The sequence below is a fragment of the Thamnophis elegans genome, chromosome 1, assembly GCF_009769535.1.
Source record: "Thamnophis elegans isolate rThaEle1 chromosome 1, rThaEle1.pri, whole genome shotgun sequence".
NCBI lineage: Eukaryota > Metazoa > Chordata > Lepidosauria > Squamata > Colubridae > Thamnophis > Thamnophis elegans.
Window position 1 is genome coordinate 154431795 of NC_045541.1, and position 23100 is coordinate 154454894.

The window sequence follows — 23100 nt, forward strand, 5'->3', positions numbered from 1 at the left end:
AGTTTTTTTCAGTGCAAAATACAGTTTTATAAAGTGTGTGTGTGTGTGTGTGTGTGTGTGTGTGTGTGTGTGTGTGTGTGTGTGTGTGTAAATGAAAAGTTCTTCAGGCATTTTAGGATTAATTAGCAAAGACCACTAGTTCCTTTTTTGTATCTCTAAACCTAAACTATTGAAATTTAGTAGCTGATTCTGGTCTTTTTTTTAAAGGAATAATAAGGTTTTCAGTTCTGATGAGCTAAAACATATGAGGAATGATTGCAGGAACTGGGTATGTCTAGTTTAATGAAAAGAAGGACTAGGGGAGACATGATAGCAGCGTTCCAATATCTCAGGGGTTGCCACAAAGAAGAGGGAGTCAAACTATTTTCCAAGGCACCTGAGGGTAGAACAAGAAGCAACGGGTGGAAACTAATCAAGGAGAGAAGCAACTTAGAATTGAGGAGAAATTTCCTGATAGTTAGAACAATTAATCAGTGGAACAGCTTGCCTCCAGAAGTTGTGAATCCCCCAACACTGGAAGTCTTTATGATGATGTTGGATAGCCATTTGTCTGAAACGGTATAGGGTTTCCTGCCTAGCAGGGGGCTGGACTAGAAGACCTCCAAGGTCCCTTCCAACTCTGCTATTGTATTGTATTATTGTATTGTAAGTTTCCAGTCAGCTTAACATATTAATTTTACTTTAAAAGAAAGGTATTTCTCCCCACAAGGAAAAAAACCCAAAATATTGTTTTTTCTTTTCCTACACAACGTTATAATCACTTGCAAGCCAAAACAAAATAAATTCCTCATTTTAAAAATTAGGAGACAATAATTGTTACAAAATAGAAACACAACTGTTGTCATAAGTAAAAATTTTAAAAAGTGCTTTATCCCAACAAAAAACTGTATTGGGGAGAGCAGTATGTTTGAGTATCAGCTCTGCAAACAGTGGAGTTAATTAAATGTTTATTACATCGATACTATACACTATACACAGAAGTTAACATATTCTAAGAATAATTTTACATACATGCATATCTATCATATATTCCATTTAGGGCTAAGCAACGTTATTCAAAACATAGAAAGGAAATGAGAAATGGTGAAGGCAAATACATTAAAAGCTTGACGTAAGAAATACAGATAACACTGGTGTCCCTCAACCTCAGTATCTTTAAGATTTCAATCCCAAAATTCCCCAGGATGCTAGCTTGGGAATTCTGGGAGTTGAAGTCCATACTTCTTAAATTAATAATGTTGAGAAACAATGCTTTGCACCAAAACCATCAATTTACCTCTCAAATGTCTTGTATTGTCACATTTATGCACCATTGCATACACTGCCTTTTATATGTTAATAAACTTATACCTTAGAAAATAATTTTCATAGTAAATATTTTGTGAGGCTAACACCATTGAGCATTTCATTTATGCCAGAACAAGGAAACATTTTGTCAAATTAATTTTTTATGCCACTGAGAGTCACTTTTTGTGTGATGGGCAGCCCTGTAAATGTGATTAACAAACAAATATTTTCTTTTTTAAAAAATGGGGGAAATGGCTCAGAACTTCACATCTTGGGTACAAATCTTTGAGAATGCATTGCAGTGATAGCCTTTTCAATGTAAAACTGCTACTATTTATTTTGGCATTTTTTTTCATGTATTGTCAGGTATCCTCAGAAGCAAAATAAATCAGAAGTAAAGCTTCTGGCATCCATTGGAGCTTGTTCCCAAGTTTAGCATGCTCAATATTGCAAAATCACGGAAATAAATGGAAGGGATTTAATATGCCTATTTTTTATCAAGAGGCTTGATAAAAAGTCACAGACAATTTTTACCAGCCTCCACTATTTGCTGGTTTTACTTGTAAAAGTATTCTCAATCTGACAAAGTTAAGCTGTGACAGCTTTCAACATGATTGTTTTACTGCTGCTTTTATTGATTAGCTGTAATTTTTAAATGTGTTTATTGCACGTTAACTGCAGGATTAATTTTCTAAATATTACTGAAGGAAATATTTATGGAGAAGCAATCGATTGAATAAACAATAATTTACATATAACAATAAGATCTTACCTCTTGAATATTTAAGAGTGCAGATCAAATGGAGAATAGGAGGAAGAGCCAAGGAAAAGTTGACTAGTCAGAGATAGCTATAGAGAACCAGAAGTATGAAGAAGAGAAGAAAACCAAACATGAAAAAAAACTGTTCCATAGAAAAGTAAAGGCCCAGAAGTCCAGAAATTAAAATTGAAACAGGATAGAACAGTGTGACAAGATAGCCAGTAACAACTGGGGAAGCTGAATGGATGAATTGTAACAATAGAATAATTAAAATAATCCCAGACTGTTTTCCCTCTCTTATCTCTGACACAGGGCGGGTAAAATAAAAGGGCTTGGGTGAAGAAGAGCTAAGTTCTAAATGGGTAGTGGATCTGAGTACTTGAGAGACCGCCTCCTGCCAATTACCTCCCTTCGACCTATTAGATCGCACAGATTAGGCCTCCTCCGAGTTCCATCCGCCAGTCAGTGCCGACTGGCGACTACGCGGAGGAGGGCCTTCTCTGTAGCAGCTCCGACCCTTTGGAACGATCTCCCCGTGGAGATTCGTACCCTCACCACCGTCCAGACCTTCCGCACAGCCCTTAAGATCTGGCTATCCCGTCAGGCCTGGGGATAAGGATTACGCCGCCCCACCCGAATGTTGAATGACTGTTGTGTTTTATTGTTATTATTTTGTTTATTCACGTATTGTGTTATATTGTCTTGCACTCCCCTTCCCATGAATTGTAAGCCGCCCTGAGTCCCCTCAGGGAAAAGGGCGGCCTATAAATAATAAACAATTCAATTCAATTCAATGCCATCCAAAGTTAACCAGTGACTTGGTATGACTGTGAGTTTTGATGTTTTTAAGCTTTGCTTTGTTGTGTCGTGGCAGTTGTGATAATTACCCTCTAACATTGGGAGGTGAGGGCAGAAAAGGACATTGTGAGATACTTTGCACATTCTATTGAATCGCCTTTCTTGGTATTGGTATGAAGATCAATTGCTTCCAATTTATTGGTCACTCTGTCGTTTACCAATTTCCTGTCATTGTTTGGTGGTCAGTACTTTTATGGATCCTTCTTCTGTTGTTTACTTTTTTTTTCACAAATGTTCTACAAATTCCTCTAGCCTTTTGATTTAATTTAATTTAGAGGAATTTAATCATCAGAGTGCTGATTAACTTAATTTTCAAGTACTAGCAATTCTTGTAAATAAGCAGTATCTTTTATTTTTACATTGAGATCTCTACCGTACAGTATTTCACTATACTCCTTTCCATCTAATTTAAATCAGTTAGTAGAACATTTGTGAAAAAAACATAGTGTCCTCCTGAGTTCAGAGATACTTTGTACATAGTTGTCATGATTTTCTGTTTCTTTCTTTGATATTTTCATAGATGTTGAAATACTGTTCCTTGTCTTTTCTAATTACTTTCTGATACAGTACTCTTCATTAAATTTCTTCTTGAGAATTTTGCTTTCTTGACTTTGACTTTAGAAATCTTTTTTCACAGTTTTCTTTAACAATCTCCTTCATTTCATTGCACAGTTTCTCTGGTTCTTTATCAGTGACATTCAGGACTTCCTAGTGATTCCATAGTTTGTAGCTGTCTCCAGAGAAGCATATGGAAACCTTTGTTTTGCTCTAGCTTGATTTAGAACTTAACCACGAGCAGTTCATGATCTGTTCTATAATCATCCTCTCACAATTTGTTTGCTAACATACTTGAGTTTTTCCACCTCTTTGTACCAATAACTTATCCAATTTAATGTCTGTGTACTCCATCTGGCAATGTTCATTACAGGGGTCAGTTTGAAGAACATGCTATCAATGAAAAAATAATTGGATGGGCAGAAACTGATTTTCATTCTTAACTTCTGTTTTCTAGGGCTAGGCCATACAATCCAATTGTATTTTCCAACTTTGGTAGTCCTATCACTAACTGCAACGCAGCAGATCTTATTTGCATGTTCTGTTGCATCAGTGGTTAGACATAAACTTGGATAACCATCATATTAAATTATCATACCCATCTTATTGGATAACTAGTCCAAAAGTTGTAGTTAATGTTTCAGCTCACTAATTGCATTGTACCCAATTTTTCAGGACTTCATTCTACTACTAGCATTCACACTTCCGCAAAAGACATGCCCCTCTATGTCTTTTCTTCATATTTCTTTTTTTCCCAACATATCTCCACTTGTATGTCTAAACTTCTGAAATTCAGGTGAAAATTTGCCCAAGATAGAGATTATTTATTTTTGCAATGTCCATGACATCTAGCAAGATGTTTAGCTCCTTTCTAACCCAGAGCAGCAAATTAAATTCTAAAGAAAAGATGTAATAAGTGCATTGTCAAAATGCAGCAAATCCTGTTTTAAGGACCATCCATGTTAAAACAGCTCTAAAGCATATACATAATCCTATCATCTCACCAAATGAATATATTAAATAAAAACAACATTCAGAACTTGTTCTTGAAAATATTCCAGAAATAGACTTAAGACAAAATGTGTATCTTGATTTATAGATCACAAAGATAAAGTATTTTTCATCGGATATATAATCAGCAGTAATAATTTATAGCCCTGATAAACAATAATTCAAACTATGTGGATGAATGGATAACATCATCATCAACAACAACAGAGATATATCCATACAGTTTTCTTGGCAACAATAATGATGTAATTTGCCCTGTATGTGTGTATGTATATGTATGTACATATGAATATACATATATATGGGTAGCCATGTTTTTGAAACAGGGTCACCATCTAAAAAGACTGCTGAGCCTTGTAGTAATGTTATAAGGTTATTTAATTATTTGCCTGTATTGCACAGACTATTCTCAGGATGTGACTAGTGAAATGTAGTTTGTAAAATCTGAATATATTTCTATTTTGCCCCCTCTAAAAACTTATGAAGTTATATACATAGCTCCTTAAAACTCTATGGCATTTTACTTACCAGTGTAAATGCACATAGTAAGCAACAGAAATATAGAATAAGATGCAAGGATAGCAACAATTAACATCAGCACACTAGGATAAAAAGAGAAATAATGAATGTCAATGTCATCAATTATTGTTTCCCACTAAAATGGAGAGTGGAAAGCTACATTTTCCCCCAAACAACCAAGAACAAAAAAAAAAACACCCCATGACATATTTCCTTGTTTTGTATCTTAAAAAATAGAATATGATGCACATGCCTGCTAATTCCTTTTTCCATGTTCTCCTTTTTCTGAGTTTTTTCTAATACTGAATTTAGCAACTTTTATGTCTCACTCAACTCTAGCAAAAAACCCGAATCTTTTGTTACAACATACACTTTGTTAACATTTAAAGAATTTTAAATGATTGTATTTTATCTTTGTGATGAGCAGATACCAATGAGCAGAGGAACAATAAATATCAGCTATATGTTTGCTCACTAATCATCACAGTATCTAGCTGTATAAACCTTGAACAGCAAAGTAAATCATTAATCCCAAGACACGCCCTCCCACAAAAAGTGTTTACAATATGCACCCATCGAAACAAATATTTGTGCAATTTGGGTACATAACTGAAAAGTGATTTGCCAAAACCTGGTTTTACATAGGCAATTGCAGAACCTTAACTTGGAATGTTTTAGTGAATAGAATATGAAGAAAGAAGGACTTTTCTACATTAAGAAGGCCCTAGATACAATGTTTGGCACTTCTAATTAAAATGATGGTGGCCTCCTTCAGTCACATAGAAGCACTGCCAAATCAGACTGAACTGGATTTATTCATTACACTAAAATATAATTTCATTGATTTGCTATCATTGTAGGGGGAAAGTTAAGATTACTTGATATATCTGCAAGGCTGAATTGATTCATTCAATGTCCAATAGTATACCACTAGAGCAGTGTTTCTCAACCTTGGCAACTTGAAGATGTCCGGACTTCAACTCCCAGAATTCCCCAGCCAGCGAATGCTGGGAGTTGAAGTCCGGACATCTTCAAGTTGCCAAGGTTGAGAAACACTGCATTAGAGATTAGAGGAGGGAATTTAACATTCTCTCAACCTGCCTGTTCAGTTTTAGTTATTTTTATTCTTAAAATAATCAGTTTCATTTAAGTTTTTAAAATCCCAACTCTTAAACATAAGAGTAAATATAGACCACAATAAAAGTTTTTAAAATACTCAGAAATAGAACTGATAATAAAAACATACCTGAATCCAATGATTCCTGTCTTGGACATGACATATGCCAAACCAAGAATCCCACTTCCCATAATAGCATTCATTAAATTAAATACAGAAAAGCCAAAGGAGGTGCCAGTTGATACATGATTCAGCGATGCCTGCAAATGTTAGAACCAAATGCATTGTTACATTCAGATCTCTTAATCTAGTTTAAATAGTTTTTCAAGGCCAAACCAAATATGAAAGAAACCAATTAATTAACAGGCACAGATTCTCAGTAATCTTAAATCATGTGTTTGACATACAAATATTTTGCTCTAATAGGAGCTGATTAAATGCATTAAATGTGTATGTTTAGATTAAACATATCCTAAGAATTCAAAATAGCCTTTTGAATGAAATAATTCCAAAACATCTATGAAAAACAATTGCAGCATAGCATGTAGCATAATATGCATACATGGATGCATTTGTGCTATGTGACTTTATGAAGATGCATTTGGGATATTCATGGAGCAAATCTTTGCTGCAAAAGGTATGTCTACTATCACTATGGGTATACAAGAATATCTACCAATTCTAGATTGCACCAGGTTGGAAAGTTCTAGGAGACATAACCATGTGGAATAACCCATCTGGACAGATTGGAAAATTATAAAGTGGGGAGAATCTGTGTTGCATTACTTGCTTTTGTGGTAATAGGGCACTTTCAGTGAGGTTTTAAGATGCTGTGAAATGTAAGTTTGGTGGCAACAGCGGATGCTATTTTTTCCCTATAAAATTGTAAATTTTCCAGTGCCTCAATTTTTTTTCAAAGTGTCTTTAAATTGGTCTTGACTTCTGGCACCTGCTTGGAAACATCATGTACTTTTGCTTAATGTTTTCAGAAGTGATTTGCCACTGCCTTCTTCCTAAGGCCGAGAGAGAGCAAACTAATGCTACGTCCTCCAGCCAGCTTCATGCCTAAACAAGACTACAGCTCAATCTCCCTGTTTCTAATCTGGTGCCTGATCCATTACACCAACTGCCTCTCATTGCCTAGATTAAACGTTTTCCACTAGGGAGGCCACTAGAACTGTAGCCTAACACATTTGAAAGGGATGCTATTGTGAAGACTTAGGGGCAATAAAGCAGTGTGATTTCCCATACTAACAAGTTTACCTAGTAATGGCAATCATACCATGTGACTTCTTCACCCTGACTCACCCTAGGTGTTTTTCACCTTTGTGTTCACGCTTAGCTGTATCTGCACGTGTAGATATTAAGCTTGGTAAGACTTAACCCTTGTTTCTAGCGGTTCGGCATTGTTCTGCAGCCGATTTGGTTAGCTTTAAGATGTGGGGACCTCCCCAAATTCCCCAGCTAGGATTTTTGGAGTTAGGGTCCAAACACTGGGATAGCCCGTGGCTCAGTGTATTAAGCCAACCCAGAAAATGAGTTCATTCAGAAACTGGGTTAAAGTGCGGTTCCTGCTAGTCAGACAGCGAGAGAGGGAGAAAGAAAGGGAAAAGTCTGCAAGGCTGCCTGAGAAAGCCGCGCGTCCCCGTACCCCGAGAGCCCCCAAGCACGACACGCACCGTGTCCGGGGGCGAGAGGAGCGGGGCTCCCTCTTCCAGGTCCTGAGCCGACAAATACCATCCCGGCTCGGAATTGACACTGCAGATTCGCGGCTGCTCCATGGTGTGCCGGGCGAATAAAGGCTGCAATAACCGCAGCCACCGCCGCTTCTCAATCAGCCGGTCCTTACGATCGGCCGGGCGAGGTGAAAGAGAAGGAGGCGGCGCACGGCCCTTCCCAGAGCCAGTCTGAGGGCGGGAAGGCCGGGCCGCACCGCCCCCTTCCGCCCTTCGCGGCGGCGACGGGTGATGATGAGGCCGGGAAGGCCGGGCTGCTCTGGGGGGAAAGAGCGAAGGGAACGCGGCGCCAGGCCGGCATGAGGTGAGGCCGGGGGAGGCGGGAAGAGCCTCTTTTCTCTGCCCTCGTTTCAATAGGGGGCACGAGAGGGGGAATTGGGGTTTTGAATACGAGGAACCCACGTCGAGCTCTCCTCTGCAGACCGTCCTTTTCCTCTTTGCAGAGTCGCTTTTCTCCGAAAGGAAGGCAGATGCACGTTGCACGTGTTGCAAGAGACACTCCAAAGGGATCAAATTTGGAGGGAGCGTTGAAATTAAACCCTGCCCGAAGGGAGAAATCGGTGGTTAAAACAGCGTTCTTCTGTCTGGCTTATAATGCATAGTGGGGGCACCAGATTGTAGAAGGCTCTTTGCAAAAGCACCTTTGAGAAGGTTGCAATAGATGATCACATGACCGTGGGGCACTGCAACTATCATAAATATGAACCAGTTCTCAAGCAGCTGAATCTTGATCACATGATCATGGGGATGCTGCAATGGTCATAAGTGTGAAAAAAAAAACCATAAATCATTTTTTTTCTGTGCCATTGTAACTGGTTGCTAAACGAATGGTTGTAAATTGAGGACTACCTGCACTATTGTATCTGATGCTATAGATAGTTTGTCTGATTTCAAGCTTACCCATGTTTTGAGAACTCAAATAATTTAAGTTGGTATCTGATCATGAAACTGGGTACAGAAGTTGGGCCAGCACATGAATGGAGGCTCTGGCCAGCGCACATGAGAAGACTTGGCTGGTGCATGAGAGAAGCCCTGGCTGAATTGAGGCAAAAGGAGGCATGTAAGAAGGCCCCAACTAGTACAGTAGTGTGCGAGGCGCCCAAGCTCAATGGAGGTAGGTAGGGTCAGGTTGAAGGGGTAGCTGGTAACAAAAGTGGTTACCAAAAGTCAGTTGTAAATGTGAGTAGACCCATGTTCACCCAGATTTGTTCATGGGACTATGGAGTGCTGCAGGGACCAGAAGTTTGAGGACTGGTTCTAAGTCTGTTCATTTATAACCATCATAATGTCAAACAATCACTGAACAAATGAACATTAAGCAAGGACTACATTTCTTTTAACAGAAAAATGTTTATTAAGTCAATATGAGCAAGTTTTTTGTTTGTGTAGAGCAAGTCTGTCTGGCCACGCCCCCACCCAGTTTAGCAAAGGTGGGGGGAGTCCCGATACGCCACGTGATGATGCCATGATGATGCGAGTTTGACACTCCTGGTGTAGGAGAATATTTTATTTTACCTTCTCTTACCAGAAACCCTTTAACTGTAATTTTGGGATTACCAAAATTATGACTATAAGGTCTAAAACAAGCCAATATTTTAAACCATCCTTCAAACTTGGTTTAGAAGTTTGGCTTGTTCTGAACATGGTAATCATGATTTGCCACTTTGGATAAAGAAAGGAAGCTATGGCTAGTAGGGAACTTCCAAGAGAATAGAAGAGAATATTTTTAGCTCAGGGTAGAACTCTGTGGTCTTTGGTGCTCTCTGAGCTTGGTGGTTTTCTTGCAAATGTTTCAGTCAGTATCAAACTAGGTAGCATCATTAGTGCTGATGGTGTCTGTAAGAAAATCCCCAAGCTGAGACAGCACTAAAGACACCTAAAATGAGTGAGTATGATTTTTTGATCAATCTTCTGTGAAGTTTGCTATTACATCAAATCTTGCATAACCTAAAGTTGGGTTTAGACTTTCTTATACAAATAGTTTATGAGTGCCGTACAGACATGCAAACTTGTACTTTTTCTCTGAGTAATATCTAAAAATAAACACTTTTTCTTTTAGATTTTTAAGGCAATTCAAAAGCTTATTCCCTTGCTTCCCGAAAGTGAAGTATTTTGGATCAGAAACATTATTTCCAACACTGTGGATGCTTTGGAACTGGTCTTTTAATCGATTGCCTGAACATCTTCCAAAAATTCAAAGTCAAAGACAACGTTTCTTCACCCTGCAGGACATGGCTGATAAAAAACCTGACCTTGATGGATTCTTGCCGCATCCCAGAGTACGTGGAATGACCACCCTTGACAAAACTGCTTTCAAAAATGATATTATCATCCCAGCTCTTTTAGTTAACAAAGACGTAACAAGCAATCTGCTGAAGTCTCTTAAAGGAGTACTACTCAAGCGACCAGGTCTCAAGAGAGTCGTTGAAGACCCCGACGATGAAAACAGAAAGTACATTTTGTTAGACCCACATAAAATATCTGCTGACGGTTCTCTGGGTGAATCCGAGCAGCAGATCTTAAAAAGCCTTGGTATTAACCCTGAAGTAGTCAAGTACAAGATGGAACTCACTTATGATAATTTCAAGACAGAAGAAATTCTGAAAGCAGTGCTACCTGAAGGCCAGGAGATCACCACAGCCTTTAGCAGAATTGGCCATATTGCTCACATGAATCTGAGAAGCCATCAGCTGCCTTATAAACATTTAATTGGTAGGTTATGGTCAGGAATTCCTGTGTAATCCAAAAAAAACCCTGTAAAAATGCTTTTTAACAGTTTCTAAAGAGATAATCAGGCTAATGTTTTAAAACTAGATAAAAATCATTTGATCTTGTCAATGCCTAACTAAGGTAAGGTGTTTTATATAGTTCAGCAGCGATAAACCTTTGCTTTTAAATCTTGCATTTAGGAAAAGAAAAACAAAATGTATAGGTATGATATATGTGGCACTTTGCTCAATAGTAGTAACTGTGAGAGGGATCTTGGAATCCTAGTGGACATCCATTTAAATATGAGCCAGCAGTGTGCAGCAGCTGGCAAAAAAGCCAACACAGTTCTAGGCTGCATAAACAGGGATAGAATCAAGATATGTGAAGTGTTAATACCACTTTATAATGCCTTGTTAAGGCCACACCTGGAATACTGGATTCAGTTTTGTAAAAAAGATGTGGAGACTCTAGAAAGAGTGCAGAGAAGTGCAACAAAGATGATTAGGGGACTGGAGGCTAAAGCATATGAAGAATGGCTGCAGGAACTGGGTATGTCTAGTTTAATGAAAAGGAGGACTAGAGGAGACATGATAGCAGCGTTCCAATATCTCAGGGATTGCCACAAAGAAGAGGGAGTCAAGCTATTCTCCAAGGCACCTGAGGATAGAACAAGAAGTAACGGGTGGAAGCTAATCAAGGAGAGAAGCAACTTAGAACTGAAGAGAAATTTCCTGACAGAACAATTAATCTCTTGAACAACTTGCCTCCAGAAGTTGTGAATGCTCCAACACTGGAAGTTTTTAAGAAGATGTTGGATAGCCATTTGTCTGCAATGGTATAGGGTTTCCTGTCTAGGCAGGGGGTTGGACTAGGAGACCTCCAAGGTCCCTTCCAACTCTGTTATTCTATTCTATTCTATTTTGTAAAGGATACTGATGTGTAACTTAGTGCATAAATTAGCACAATATGTGATACAGAATTTAATTTAAAGCAAGGTCAGTTTCAATGGTTTACACATTTTTTAAAAAGGAAGGTACTTTGTATCAGCTCAGACTGTCAATCTAGCTTTCTAAAATTGGAGGCAGAGGTCTTTTCCCGTCAGCTGCTAACCAATCCTTTTAAATAAAGATGCTGGGGAAATCGAAATGTGTGACCTTCTGCCTGAAGAGTATGAGTGCAGCTGCTGAGCTGTTATCTTCCTAGAGTTGAGTAGAATGCAACAGAACCTGGAAGAATAAATGGAATATTCAGTTTCCCTGAGTTTAAATATGAAGTCATAGAACTGCGTCTTTTGCTTGACTTTTGGCTGTGGTTGAAAGCAACAGTGCATCTCTTTCTGCAATCTTAGGCACGATTGATTTGGATAAAACGTTTCCATCAGTTTTGTCAGTTTAAAAGCGTTGAAAGCAACTGTATTTCAGCCTTGTCTTGTGGTTGCATCCCCTATTTCTCGGCAGCCAGGGAAGGGCTGACGGAGTGGAATGGTGTATGGAATGGCAGAGGTGTGTGTGGAAGTCACAGTGTAGTGATTTCATGGCACGGTAAGCTCAGGAGGAGGATTCCAGCAGCATCCACAGAATGCCAAGCATAAGGTTTTATCCCTTCCCTATCCCTTCAGAAGGCCCAGACAACCTGAGGGATGGTCTCTGCGTAATATAAAAGAGGTAATATGTCTGCATAATGCAAAAGAAAAAAAGAGGTAGTGTGTTATATTTATCAAAATTTGTGAACCATAAAGATTCTCCTGTGATGATGGAGACAGCAGCCAGACTGGGTTTACTCCGTCCAGTAACCAATTGGACTGAGTCTACACTTTACAATGTCATCCGGCCCTTGTGGCTCCTCCCCCAGTTCAGACTCAGTCCAACCAGGACTAGCAGTGAGAATTGATCTCTCCTCCAAATTTTAGCTTTATAGCATTAATTGGCGATTTTTTTCAAAAACACTTCCTTTAAATTGGCTTTTTAAATCATTATTTTCTTCTGACCAAATTGGAGGGAAATTCGAAACTGCTTCCAAGCTGCCTTTCTTCAGCCGTTCTGATTGCCTGCGGCCACGAGTTCACTCAGGAAGCCTGCCTTGCAGTCAGATTGGCCAGCTCATGAGCTACGGCTCCATAGCTGTTTCTCCAAGGCGCTCCTGGACTCTAGGCGCTCCTGGACTTGAGGAGACACGCGACCAGCCCTTTTGCGCGCAGTGATTCCAGGGGAGGTTGGTGGCCATTCTGTGGAGCGCCCGGCCACTTTGCGTGTCAGTGGCCATTTTGCAGGTCGGAAAAGCCCGCGAAGATAGCGGTGGCCATTTTGAGGCTTGGAAAAGCCTCGGAAGAAAAACAGTCGGCCATTTTGGACACTTTAAAAAAGGCACAAACTCTGCAGCAGCTGTTACAAGTGCCCAGCGATCCAGGATCATTCCAGGTGGACCAGATCAGAAGCGCCTGGCCATCAAACGGGTGAGACTGTTGCCTATCTTTATTGTGGCTTGATCTATGTCGGGGGAGATGGCTGACCAAGCTGTGTCTACAGATAGAGGATTAGAGGAGGCAGGGCCATCAGGGCGAAGAGGCAAGCCAAAGAGGCTCCTTCCTCAGAGGTAAATCCCAAGGTCTCTAAAGCCACTACCAGGGCAGAAGAGCGAAGGCAGAAGGCTCTTGAGAAAGATTTTCAGAGGGCCCAAAAACAGCAAGTTCTAACTGCCCAGCCCTCCTCCCAAGGGTCTCCAAGTTGTCTCCCCAGATCCACCTGTCTTGCCTCCCATGGGCCCTTGCCCTTCACTGGCAGATTCAGATGGGGAATTGTCTTCTTCTGAGTTCTCTTCTTCTATAGAACCTGACAACAGAGGCAATTTCTTTAATGTCCCTCTCAATAGGGAACGCACCTTTGAGCAGGCTTCCCTCCCTATGGCGCATGGTATTCCCCAAACCATGTACACCTCTTCTGCAGTTATGACAACCATCATTGCTAAAACCATCAAACAGATCATGGCTGCTGGCCTACAACAGTGCCCCCAACCTGCTCCATCACATAGCCACAAGCATAAATCGAAGGCTGCTCAACAACCTGATCCCTCTGCTTCTACTTCTCAGGCCTCGGTGATGAACAAGATAATCTGCGGGATTCAGATCTGTCTGACGACGAGGTGGCCACTCCAGATGCCCTGGCCTTTGCCACATTATTTAAAATAGAGCATTTTAACTCACTACTGCTTAAGGCCATTAAAGCTGCTAACTTACCATCTTCTGCTTCAGCTTCTACTTCATAGGAAAAAACAGCAGAACTGGCTACAACTGAGGGTCCCAGTACCCCATTCACCAAACCTACTGTGGAAAAGGAGGTGATCCCTGTTCCCAAGATCTTCCTGAACGTGATCCAGAAGCAGTGGGAGTCCCCGGGCACGGGTCCATAGCGAACCAACCTCAACAAACGTCTCTATAACATTGCACCAGAATTCACCAATTCCTTGAGTCTTCCCCAGTGGACGTACCGGTTTCATCCCCTACTGTGGTCTCTGGAGCCCCTGAAGAGGTCCTCAAGCCTGAGGAGAAAAGGTCAGATGAAATCTTAGTCAAAAAATATCAGGCAGGGGCCTGGGCCATTAGAGCCTCCACTGCCACTTCCTTTTTCTCTAGAGCAGCCCTAGTCTGCATTGAACAGCTTCAGGAGCACATTTCTCCTACTGACACTAGATCACATAGGGACCTCAACAAGATTAGGGCAGCCGTTAAATATGCGGCTGATTCTTCTCTCAATACTGCCAGGTTCGCTTCCAAAGCCAAGGCATCTGCTTTGGCTCAAGCCATGGCAGGCAGATGTTCGTACCTCACAGAATCTAAAGACAAGTGCAAGGTCCTTTCATCCATCTATAAAAAACAGGATAGTTGTCCCACTCCTTACTACAGGAGGTTGCCCTTTTGGCCGAGGAAACATTATTCTCCCATCCGCAACATCAGTCCTACACTCCCAGACAGGGATCTCACCAGGACAGATGTAACAGAAATGCACAGCGTTTCCCCACCCCCACCCCAAGAAGTTTTACCGTGGAGGAAGCAACCGCCAATTTTCACGACAAAAATGACTCTCTAGACACTCTTCCGATCAGAGGCCGCCTGGCGTTCTTTGCCCAACGCTGGGAAGAGACCACAACAGACAATTGGGTACTCAAAACTGTCAAATTTGGCCTCGTGCTGGAATTCCTCTCCATCCCCCAGGAACACTTCATGCCCTGCCCGGTCTCTCAGTGTCCTCGCAAGAGGGCACTGATGGAACAGGCCGTTCAGCACCTGTTGGAGATCCAGCCCATCCAACCGGTTCCTCCCCATCAGGAAGGGCAAGGTTTTTATTCCCGCCTGTTTGTGGTACCAAAGAATTCAGGGGGATGGAGAGCAATTTTGGATCTAAAATCGTTGAACCGCCATATTGTCTATCGGCGGTTCAAAATGCATTCTCTGCACACCATCCTGCAGGGAGTCAGGAAAGGTGACTTCCTCACGTCGGTAGACTTAGCCGAAGCTTACCTTCATATTCCCATCTTCATAGACCACCGAAAATATCTCCATTTCTCTTATGGGGGGAGGCACTTCCAGTACCAAGCTCTTCCGTTCGGACTATCCTCGGCCCCCAGGGTATTCACAAAGGTGCTGACATTCATACCAAAGTGAATAGCTGCTTCCACAGAGGTCAAGAGTTAACCTTGCCTGATTTCTGCCCGTCTCCTCGTCATGAGAGGAAGTGTAAGTGGCACACTCTTGACGTATGACGTGCCCTCAAGATCTACATTGACCACACCGCTTCGTTCCGCCACTCGGAAGCGCTCTTCATATCCTTTCGCCAGGTCTCCTTGGATAACAAGGCTTCGTCGTCGTGTCTGGGGCGGTGGATCAGAGCCTGTAGTAAACTGTCTTATGAACTTCAGTCTTTGCAGGTTCCTCTAAACATTACAGCTCATTCTACACGTAGTGCTGCGACAACTGCTGCTTGGTCCACGCAAGCCACATTGGAAGAAGTCTGCCGGGCAGCCACATGGGCGTCTCCCACGGTCTTCATGCGTCATTACAAGTTAGACAAATATTTGTTGGCTGATGCAGCTTTTGGGCACAGGGTGCTGTAACAAGTGCTTGTGCCTTAACGGACTTACTTTAGTATCCCCACCCTAGTGGACAGCCCAGTCTTTGGTACGTCCCAGTCTGGCTGCTGTCTCCACAATCACAGGAGAATGGGCATTGGTTCTTACCTGATACGCTCATTCTCTGTTGAAGTGGAGACAGCAGCCAGCCCCACCATGGCGTGCATCCCGCAATTCAGAACTTTTTTGGTGTGGAGGAGAGAGAGAAAAACAGAGGATGTGGACTTGACACATGTACGTTTTTGCTCACAATTCTCACTTGAGTCTACAGTTTTCCTTCGTCTGAACTGGGGAGGAGCCACAAGGACCCAATGACATCATAAGTGTAGACTCAGTCCAATTGGTTACTGGACAGAATAAACCCAGTCTGGCTGCTGTCTCCACTTCAACAGAGAATGAGCGTATCAGGTAAGAACCAACGCCCATTCTGGGTGGCATGCAAAATTATAAACAGCAGGAACCAAGATAAAAGATAAGGAATTATATACATCCAGAGGAAAATACATTAAAATTAACATGCAAACCCCCCCCCCCCCAAGGGTCACCACTTATTCTAAACCAACCTCTGGGGAAAAGCCAGGATTTCAAAGACTTTTACATGGGAGTTCTGCTCTGATGTTTTTACATCCTAATTCTTGTTACTATCCAAAATTGTCAGTTGGCAAAATGCCAGCTTCCTCCTTTCAGCAGTCCCAGTGGCTGTATACTGGCAATAATCACAGGTCTCTGCTCAATGTCTCTCTGTTTCCCCTTTGATCATTCCAGTCTCCCTGTCGTTGGTTGATATTTCCTCTACTGAGTCAAGAATGGTTTGGCAGTTCTTTCTATGCTATATAGACGAAAGGACAAAAGAGTAGATCTGTATGGGAAAAGCCCCCCTCCTTTCCCTTTAATGAAGTTTTCTGTTGAATAAAAATGCACTTAGATAATATAGATTCAAATTTTTGAATAATGCACTCAAATATTTAAGAGGGTATACAAGTTTTGTTTTATAAAAAAAATAGAGACCAAGTTTCCCATCTTCTCTAGCCATTTCTCTTTTTCCATTTTTGCTGCCTTTTTACGATTCCTCTCTAATATCTCTTTAAAATAAAGAAATATTGCACCGAAGGATAATCTAGTTCAGGGGTGTCAAACTCAAGGCCTGGGGGTGTGCTTAGATCTGGCCCATAGGGCCACCCTGTAAACAGTGAAGTACTGGCCCAAGGGGCTTTGCCGTGAAAATGGAGCTTGCAAGGGTCGTGGGCAGCCCTCCTGATCTCCGTTTTCTCTGGCAGAGGGTTGCAGGAGACCATTGCAGCCGAAAATGGAGCTCAGGAGCCCATTTTCGCTGGCAGAGCGCTCAGGCCACCACAGTCACCCTGATACAAGTGATATTGAACTGGCCATGCCCCCGAGGTCAAATGTGGCCCTCAATGAAATTGAGTTTGACACTCCTAATCTAATTGGACTGAGGGTGGCACCATGTTTTGTTAGGCTTAACATACCGTTTTGCCCCTTAACCATGTAACAAACTTCCCAAAATGAGGAAAAATGGATGTTAAATTGTAAGTTTGTTCTGTATAGGGAAGAATATAATGTTAAAAGATTTCAGAAACAAGCATTTTGGCAGTTCCATAGGAAGTAGTTTTAGGGAGCTTCCCTTAGAGACAAAGAGAGATGGTCGGGCCACATCCCTTGCAAGGACAATACCATCCAGCCTCTGGGGAAGAACTATAGAGAGGATGACCTTTCTTTGTTTAGAAATGAAGAATTCATTTCATGGAACAGGTTTTTTATACTTTGCTTACCACTTTTATCTTAGTTATTAAATGGTCGGGTGTGGGGTTTTTTGCATGACTTTCTTTCAGGACATGTTATCGTTGACAAAAATCAAGGAATAACCTGTGCTGTAAATAAAATCAATATTATAGACAGCACGTATCGAAACTTTGAAATGGAGCTACTAGCAGGAGATGGTGCCAACATGATAACAAAGGTACTGAGACTTTCCATTGTATTTTATTCTAGCACAAAGAATGCTCTTAACATGAAGATACAAGCAGAGCAAGAAACAGACATTATTGAACGTTAGATTATGATTTCTTGTCTGCCTCACTATTCCATAGAGTTTGCAATCTGTGTTTTCAGATATCCTTGTCTAGGCTGAATAAAATTGCAGCTCTGATTAAAAGGTTCTAGTAAAAGGAATATAGCTTACTAGTGGCTGAATTTATGTAATGTCCATGCACACAGACACGTATAGTTGAATTATTGCAGAAATACATTCTGGTTTAGATCTTTTTTTCCTTCTTCACGATTGCTTTATTTAATATTCATTCATTTGGTTTGAGTACAGGTAGTTCTCAGGTTATGATCACCATTCAGTGACCATTCAAAATTACAATGGTGCTGAACAGGGTGACCTATGAATGATCTATGAAGTTGTGAGTATTGCAACTTCCTTGCAGTTATAGGATTATCATTTGCAACCATCTCTTCCAGTTTCCCATAAGCAAAACAGACAGGGAAAGTTTCAAGTCACTCTTGTTAAGTCTCGGTTGCTACTTTTTCTTCCAAGGAGCCCTGCTATGGTGTACAAGAACCCTGGGATATCATAGCACCTCTTCATCCTCCTGTAAATGGTTCCTGAAAATGTAAATTTGCACTTGTGTATGGCCCCTGCCAGCCTACCCATCTTCAAGAGCACCCACCTCCAGCCCTGTCCCACCTACAGCACCTATCTGCCCCCCAGCCTTGCCTGCTTTCCTGTTTGTCTTGGACTCCTGTCATGTGAGGGCCTCTTAATGACCCACACAGTCTCTGGTGCTGGGTGCAAAAGATCAAGTCTACATGTGAAGGTCACACTGATTTATTGCTACTGCCTATGCACAGGAATATTCTCAACTAACAGCACCTGCTTGGGGTTAGATAAGGGTCAACAGAATTAGCAATAGCACTAAGACTTATATACCGCTTCATAGTGCTTTTACAGCCATCTCCAAGTGGTTTACAGAGTCAGCATATCTCCCCCAGCAATCTTGAGTTCCTCATTTTACCCATCTCGGAAGGATGGAAGGCTGAGTCAATCTTGGAGCTGGTGAGATTTGAACTACCAAACTGCAACTAGCAGTCAGCTGAAGTAGCCTGCAGTACTGCACTGTAACTACTGCACCACCTCGGCTCAAGGAAGATTGGACTTAATTCGCTTATGGTTATGTAGGGATTCTTGGCTGATCCCTCTTTTGATAACCACATCACTTAGTGACGGTCCCAATTGCCATTGTAACCCAAGAACTACCTGTAAAGCAAATGAGCAAAGGGGATTGCTTCAATAAGATTTAGGACTCGTGTATATAAGGCTGATCTTTTTATTTAAGATTTCTGAAAAGGTGTCTATACTGTACTGTTTTAGTATATTACTCTCATTTATCTCAGCTTTTGCCTTCAGGATATACTATTGATATTTCCAACTCCCTGATACAAAATTAGTATGATAAGTATATATTGTTACTGCTCATGCAGGATAGCATACATAAATGTATGTTATCTTTACCTTATTTTTAAAAATAAGAATTTAAAATATATATTACAGAAGAAGCTGTAAACCAAACTGTAATTCTTAATTTTCAGAAGCATAACTTCAGATAGTGACAGATTTATTTGATTTGAATTTTTTCTTTTAAGTAAGTAAGGCAACATTTTAAAAAGCCATCTTGAAACTCTGAATGGGAAAGTTGTTGGTGCTTTTAGAGTTTTAAATTGGTGTTTTTTTTACACTGATGAGAACTAGATCTCACATTGATATAAAATACCAGTGATATAAACCTTAATTGTAGCTATGTAATTCTAGGGATCTGTCCCTTCTTACACCATAAATACTTAAGGGTGATATAGAGCTATGCGGTTGTGTGTTTTGTGTACTTTAATGGAGATGACTTTTATAGACATGACAACATTATTATTCATTCAATATACACATGATTATTCCTCTAGAATGTACAGTAGTTACATAACACCTAAGTTTGGATGGCTGAAACAGGTTTGGGCCAAAGTCATCCAGTGAACTCCATAGTCGAGGATGAATCTTAATTTGGGTCTCCTTATTTCCAATCTAAGGGACATGGTGACTCAATGGCTAAGATGCTGAGCTTGTCGATCAGAAAGGTTAGCAGTTCGGCGGTTCAAATCCCTAGCGCCATGTAACAGAGTGAGCTCCCGTTACTTGTCCCAGCTTCTGCCAACCTAGCAGTTCGAAAGCATATAAAAATGTAAGTAGAAAAATAGGGACCACTTTGGTGAGAAGGCAACAGTGTTCCCTGCACCTTCGGCCTTTAGTCATGCTGGCCACAGGATCATGGAGACGTCTTCAGACAGCACTGGCTCTTCAGCTTTGAAACAGATGAGTACCGCCCCCTAGAGCCAGGAACGACTAGCATGCATGTTCAAGGGGAACCTTTACCTTTATTCCCAATCTGATCTTTTGCAAGGACATGGTTCTCAATTCTTCCATAACTTGCAAATGGGAACTTTAATTTTTGGTTTAAAAAAAATGTAATCTTTCATTGCATTTAACTCTTCCTGACCTAACAGTCAGCCTATTCATTTGAATTCTTCTAGGTTAAGGAAAACTATATCTCCTATGAATTTGATTTTTCCAAAGTCTATTGGAATCCTCGCCTCTCTACTGAACATTTGCGGATTGTCAACCTTTTAAAGCCAGGAGACCTTATCTTTGACGTCTTTGCAGGGGTGGGGCCTTTTGCAATCCCTGCAGCAAAGAAGAACTGCAAAGTGTTTGCAAATGACCTTAACCCTGAATCATGCAAATGGCTCCAGCACAACTGTAAATTAAATAAAGTAGACAAAAAAGTCCAAGTTTTTAATCTGGATGGCAGGAATTTCTTGAAAGGGCCAGTGAAAGAAGAACTGGACAAGCATCTCTCGTCGAAGGAATGGAAAAATTCTGTACACATCATCATGAATTTGCCAGCCATGGCAATTGAGTTCCTGGATGTGTTCAGGAATCTCTTGAAAGGAGAACCAGTCTGTGATGAACTTCCTACAGTGCACTGCCACTGTTTTTCCAAACATGATAACCCTACGCAAGACGCTCAAGAAAGAGTTGAAGCTTTATTGGGAACTTCCTTACATGGTCTTTGTTCTGTTAAATGGGTGAGAAATGTGGCACCCAATAAAGAAATGATGTGCATTAGTTTTCAACTTCCAGCTGAGGTGTTATACAAGCCGCTGTCTTCTCCGACAGGTAAATTCAGTAGTGGAAAATATTATGTGGGTGAGTGAAGACTTAGTAAAATTTTGCTACCTAAATGATTGAGGACATTTCATGGGTTAGATCTAAAGAGCACTATGGGTCTTTTGTCTCAAATTGACCTGACATATATACTGCACTAATTTATAATCTAGTTAGTCAGCTTGGTTTTGTGTGATTTGGAAAACGGTTCCACCACAAAACCGCGCTCGACTAAACCGCGCCCGACTAAACCGCGTTGCTGATGTCATCAACAGGGCGACAACAGCGCGGAGACAGAAGCACGCTGTAAACCCTAAACCTAAAATTAACACCTAAACCTAACCCCTAACCTAACCCTAAACCTAATCCTAACCCTTAACCTAACCCTAAACCTAACCCTTAACCTAACCCCAAACCTAACCCTTACCTTAAGATGAATCGGCTTGCTTTCAAAGCGCTATTTAAAGCGCCCTTCTTTCTCCGCGCTTGCTGTTGTCGCCCTGTTGATGACAGCGACGCGGTTTATTCAGGCGCGGTTTAGTCGACCGCGGTTTTGACCGGTCACGTGGAAAACCAATCACTTATAAATTGTTAACTTGGTTTATTTGAGTGATAAGGGACAGGCCAAATCCTGTTTTAGTGAAATGGGCAGTTACTGCCATTGTAAAAGATTCTTGAATGTCAGGATTGGTTTTTCAAGATACATTGGGAGGTGGGTACCAAAATAATCCATTCTTTTTCAAACTCTCTTTCTTTTTTCCATATCTACTTTAAGGGGTGTTTATTGTATGTTGCTAATTCTTATGCATTATGAGTTTGAATGAAAGATTTTAATGATTGCCAATTTTGGCATCAGATTTTCTTTTATAACTTTTTTTTCCAACCACTTCTCCTAATGCTGTTCCATTTCTGGGCAAGTCTTTGCTATCTGCCTCTAGCTTTATGCCGCTCATCACCTATGTTAATCTATGACCATAAGAAAGATTTGATTTGCCTCTCATGTGCATGAAACCAGATTGCTTTGATCACCATCACCATTGATGTATATGTGGTTTGGATGGATGGATGGATGGATGGATGGATGGATGGATGGATATATATCTGCCATTCAGATATAATTATCTTAAACTTGTTTGTGCAGATGATCCAGAAGAACCTCCATCTAAACGACCATGCCCAAATGAAAATTACACTGAAGAAAATAATCAAACCATCTAAGCGATATGTGGATCATGACTGAATAGAATTTTAATTCCATTTTTCAAGGTGAGGAAAGTACATTGGATCTGATCTGTGTGATAGCAGTTATCTAATCTGTCTCAGAGTTGGTAATTGCACACTCATGAGCTGATTGTACATTGATTATGTTTCAGTTGTGTTATATATGATATGGGTCAATTCTCTTATCTAAAGAACATTAAATTTTCTATTTTTCCGTAATTTGTAATATTTTGTGTTCAGGCTTGTGTCATTATTCGCCCACCAATGAGAAAGTTTAAATTAACAAGATGAAGTATTTCTCTGCAGTCTTGAAGTACCCATATATACATAAGGCATTGATGTCATTGCTTCTGTGAACTCTGTCCAGCCACAGCTCCTGAGGCACCAAGGGAGATGACATATAAAGCAATGAAGTATTTGAAGTATAATGAAGGTTGCAAATGGCAGTCTCATCACAATAGGATGCTGCAAGTGTCATAATTGTGAGCCAGTTTCCAAAAATGTGAATCATAATCATATGACCATGGGACACTAGAATGGCTGCAACTTTGAGGACTGTGTAAGACTCCTTGTTCAGTGCCATTGTAACTTGGAACAGTTGCTGAAAGAATGGTTATTAAACATGGACCATTTTTATTCATAATATGAGTTTTTCACTTCATTGTTTATAAAAGCAACCGTATTCATACACACACAAATCTATTATTTATATGCTCCTGTTTCAAAGGAAGGGAGAATTCAGGATATGAAATAAAAATAGCAGTTTGTAAACTAGGTGTATGTTACATTTAGAGAGGCCACCTTGCATTTTGCTTAATTATACTCAAGTGCATATTAGAGTTTAAAATACAACCTACCATTTCCTAAATTAATAAAGCAGTTGCTCTGCTGTTTTCAAGAACAGCTGATGTGTATTTAATTTTGTAAGAAAATATAAAATTCGTCAGTTTTAATGCCTGCTGATGATATACTA

At 40.7% G+C, this 23100-nt stretch overlaps 2 protein-coding genes across 5 annotated transcripts in view; one reads left to right on the forward strand and one right to left on the reverse strand.

The window, feature by feature from the left end:
* The window catches only part of SLC38A6 (solute carrier family 38 member 6), a 49826-nt gene extending 41830 nt beyond the window's left edge, over positions 1-7996 (reverse strand). Inside the window, exons 1-3 of the mRNA XM_032235775.1 lie at positions 7787-7996; positions 6237-6367; positions 5000-5073 (exon numbers count right to left, since the gene is read on the reverse strand). Coding sequence (XP_032091666.1) covers positions 5000-5073; positions 6237-6367; positions 7787-7888 — 307 coding nt within the window. The 5' untranslated portion in view covers positions 7889-7996. The remainder of the gene's footprint in view (positions 1-4999; positions 5074-6236; positions 6368-7786) is intronic.
* Positions 7997-8057: 61 nt separating this feature from the next.
* On the forward strand, positions 8058-22966 carry TRMT5 (tRNA methyltransferase 5). Of its 4 annotated transcripts, none has more exons than XM_032235744.1 (6): positions 8058-8147; positions 9903-10555; positions 17524-17651; positions 20273-20918; positions 22048-22172; positions 22368-22965. In XM_032235744.1, the coding sequence occupies exons 1-5, from the start codon at positions 8143-8145 to the stop codon at positions 22122-22124; spliced, it is 1509 nt and encodes a 502-aa protein (XP_032091635.1). In that variant the 5' UTR covers positions 8058-8142; the 3' UTR covers positions 22125-22172; positions 22368-22965. The 4 variants fall into 4 exon arrangements, with proteins under 4 accessions (XP_032091635.1, XP_032091643.1, XP_032091651.1 ...); XM_032235752.1 differs by having other exon boundaries at positions 22434-22965; XM_032235760.1 differs by having other exon boundaries at positions 22495-22964.
* Positions 22967-23100: the final 134 nt, after the last annotated feature.